This window comes from Myotis brandtii, unplaced genomic scaffold, assembly GCF_000412655.1.
Source record: "Myotis brandtii unplaced genomic scaffold, ASM41265v1 scaffold797, whole genome shotgun sequence".
NCBI classification, from domain to species: Eukaryota; Metazoa; Chordata; class Mammalia; order Chiroptera; family Vespertilionidae; genus Myotis; species Myotis brandtii.
This window is the reverse complement of record NW_005371210.1, coordinates 256069-259124: the sequence shown is the minus strand read 5'-3', so window position 1 is coordinate 259124 and position 3056 is coordinate 256069. Positions and strand designations below refer to the sequence as shown.

Sequence of the window (3056 nt, the reverse complement as noted above, 5' to 3'; positions counted from 1 at the left end):
TCCCCCCTCCCTGCTCCCTGCTCCGGTCCTGCCCCTCCTCCCTGCTCCCTGCTCCGGTCCTGCCCCTCCTCCCTGCTCTGGCCACTTCGGGCAGAGCTGCTGGACAACCACTGCCCGGAGCAGAATTCGCCTGGGACCCTGGCTTAGGCGCCCTCTCCCCGCAGGCGTTCACAGCCCTCGATGCCCTGGCTGACGGGGGTGTGAAGATGGGGCTTCCCAGGCGCCTGGCAGTCCGCCTCGGGGCTCAGGCTCTGCTGGTCAGTATCGTCCCTGACCCTCTGGTGGGGCCACTCCTTACTGGGCATGAGGCTAGTGCCCTGGAACGGAGGGGCAGGTCGTCAGCGGGTGCCTTGGTGGCGGGGCTGGGGGCCGTGTCGTGCGGATGTGGGTGGGCGCCCCACAGCCGACATCCTCTCTCGTCTCCCCCACGCAGGGTGCTGCCAAGATGCTGCTGGACTCGGAGCAGCACCCAGGGCAGCTCAAGGACAACGTCTGCTCCCCCGGAGGCGCCACCATCCACGCCCTGCACGTGCTGGAGAGCGGGGGCTTCCGCTCCCTGCTCATCAATGCGGTGGAGGCCTCCTGCATCCGCACCCGGTGGGCCCCGCCGCCTGCCCCCCACTCCCAGCCCACCCCGCACCCACAGCCTGCTGATCTGGGAAGCTCTTGGCCATGGGCTGCTGGCTCAGCCGCTAACATTCGAGTCTGCTCAGCCCCTCACTCAGCAGATGTGTATCGAGCTCTGGCCTGGTGGTGGGCACGGCACAGGGAGCCCTGAGGTTCTCTGGGGTGCGGTTTACCGTGCCTTCCCCGTTGTCCTGCTGGGGAGCCTCTGTGGGCTGGTGATAACCCTCCTCCGGGCCTGGCTGGGGAGATTAGCAGGTTAGACCAGCGGGACCTGGCGCCAGCACCGGCTTGACCGCTGACAGGAAGCCAGAGCGGCACGGAGTCCGGAGTCCGGAGTCTAGGCTCGGCATCACTGTCCCTGGGCTGTGGGCCTTGCTCCCTCCTCCCTCGTGGACACCTGGGCTCGGAGGAGGCGGGTCCCGGTACTCAACCCCCCTCTCTGCCCCTCCAGGGAGCTGCAGTCCATGGCCGACCAGGAGAAGGTCTCGCCCGCTGCCATTAAGAAGACCGTCCTGGACAGGGTGAAGCTGGACTCTCCTCCGGGGGCCGCGCCGGCCGCTTCGGGCCACTCCAAGCTGCTCCCCCGCAGTGTGGCCCCGGCGGGCAAGAAGGACTGAGGGTCCCGCCTGTGCACCGGGCTGCCCTCTGCCTTCCCTCTCCTGGGCTTGGAGCTCCTTCGCTGGGCGTCTCTAGGCCCAGGCCACATAGGGTGTCCTGTCCGCATGGTGGCCTGCCCATGGCTCTGGTCAACTTGGGCCAAGCAGGGTCATAGCCAGGGGGGATACATCACTTCCCAGTGGGAGCCTCCCTGAGCGCTTCCTGGCCCAGAAGTGGGGTGGACTCTGAGTGCAACCTCCTCCTTCCTCTGCTCCCAGCTCAGAAGGGGTTCAGCTCCCAGGGTCAGCTGTCCTGGGGCTTGGCCCCTTCCTAAGCACAGAGGTCAAGGTTCCCCGCCCTGAAGGCCCAGCCATGGAGAGAGCCCCCTCCCATGCCTGCCACTTCCCCAACCTCCTCGCCCACGGACACCTCCCTCGGTGTTGGGGGGACCAGCATCCTGACCTCAGAGGAGGGACCTCGGTTCTTGGCCGGCTGCCAGCTGCCCCTTGCTCCCACTTGACACCTGAGAAAAGGGCTCCTCGGGCAGGTGGCCGTCCAGGTCCCCGGAGCACTCAGGCCACTGTCTCCCCCTCCTGGCCTTTTAGGTTCAATAAACTGGTTTCCAGCCCTAACTTCTAACTTTGTCACCACGTGTGGAGGGTTGTCCCAGCTGCCCAGGGCGTCATGGCAACCGGGTGTGATGTCAGAGGCTGAGCCAGTAGCCTATGGCCTAGAGCCCTTGCTCCCCAGGTAGCCCGGCTGTGGGTGGGGGGAGGGGAGGCTCCCAGGGGGCAGAGGAAGGGTCAGCGCCTCGGGCCGCCATCACTAGAAGTGTGATGGAAGTTGGTACCATTGGCTGGGCGTGGTGGGGGGGGCGGCGGGCGGAGCGGGCCCCAGCTTCTGCATCCTCCATGCCTCCTGACTTAACGGGGGCACGTGTCTCCCCAATTTACCCAGGCAAGAGCAGGTGGGGCAGGTGGCCCTTAGGGAGCTAGCTGCATTAGGGTTTCTCCAGAAAAGCAGGAAAAATAGATGTTAGAACATATACAGAGGTGGTTATAAGGAAGTGGCTAGCAAGTCCACCCTGCAGGGTGGCCAGCAGGCTGGATACCAGACAGCTGACGGTCCAGTTCACAGGCCCTCAGGCAGGGAGAGCCCATGTTGCTGGTGAGTCTGAAGGCAGAATTCTCCAGGGCCGGTCAGTCTCTTTGGGCTTCTATTGCTTGGAGGAGGCCCACCCACATTACAGAGGGTGAGCTGTCCAAGTCTAGAGTTCATGTTAATCTCGTGCAAAAACACCCTCACAGAAACAGGCAGTATATTGGACCAGATATTTGGGCATCCCGGGTCCCAGTCAAGTTGACACATGAAATTAACTCCCAGGGGAGGCTCCCAAGCTGCTGAGGGTCAGAACCCTTATGGGATCAGGAGGGCTCACCCTTTGATTACAATAACAAACAGTTACAGAGCATAGAGACAAGAGGAGGCCTGTGGCCTCAGAGGCTGACACGCCCACACACACACCCAGCTGAGCGCTCTGTAGGTGGTGCGGAGAGGCGCTGTCCCCGGGGGGTGATTAGGGGCGCTGCCAATCACAGAGCCGCATGCCTGTCCTCTCCAGTTCTCTCCTGCCCCTGGGCCCACTTAGAACCAAGGCCCAGCGCACGTGGGTGGGCGGACGAGGCACTTAGGGGACAAGGGGAAAGAGGAGAAACCAGAAAAACGGAAGAAAATGCACAACAGAAAACGCAAGGAGCATGACTGCGCCCGCTCCCAGTCTGCCAGGGTGGCCTCGAGAGGCCTGTGCGGGCTGGCGCGCGTGTGGGAGTGGG

General features: G+C 63.9%; 1 protein-coding gene across 1 annotated transcript in view; it reads left to right on the top strand.

Annotated features, from left to right (window-relative positions):
- Window positions 1-1856, top strand: part of PYCR1 (pyrroline-5-carboxylate reductase 1) — a 3800-nt gene extending 1944 nt beyond the window's left edge. The window contains exons 5-7 of the mRNA XM_005883647.2: window positions 92-257; window positions 434-597; window positions 1079-1856. Of these exons, the coding sequence (XP_005883709.1) occupies window positions 92-257; window positions 434-597; window positions 1079-1244 (496 nt within the window). The 3' untranslated portion in view covers window positions 1245-1856. The remainder of the gene's footprint in view (window positions 1-91; window positions 258-433; window positions 598-1078) is intronic.
- The last annotated feature ends 1200 nt before the right edge of the window (window positions 1857-3056 follow it).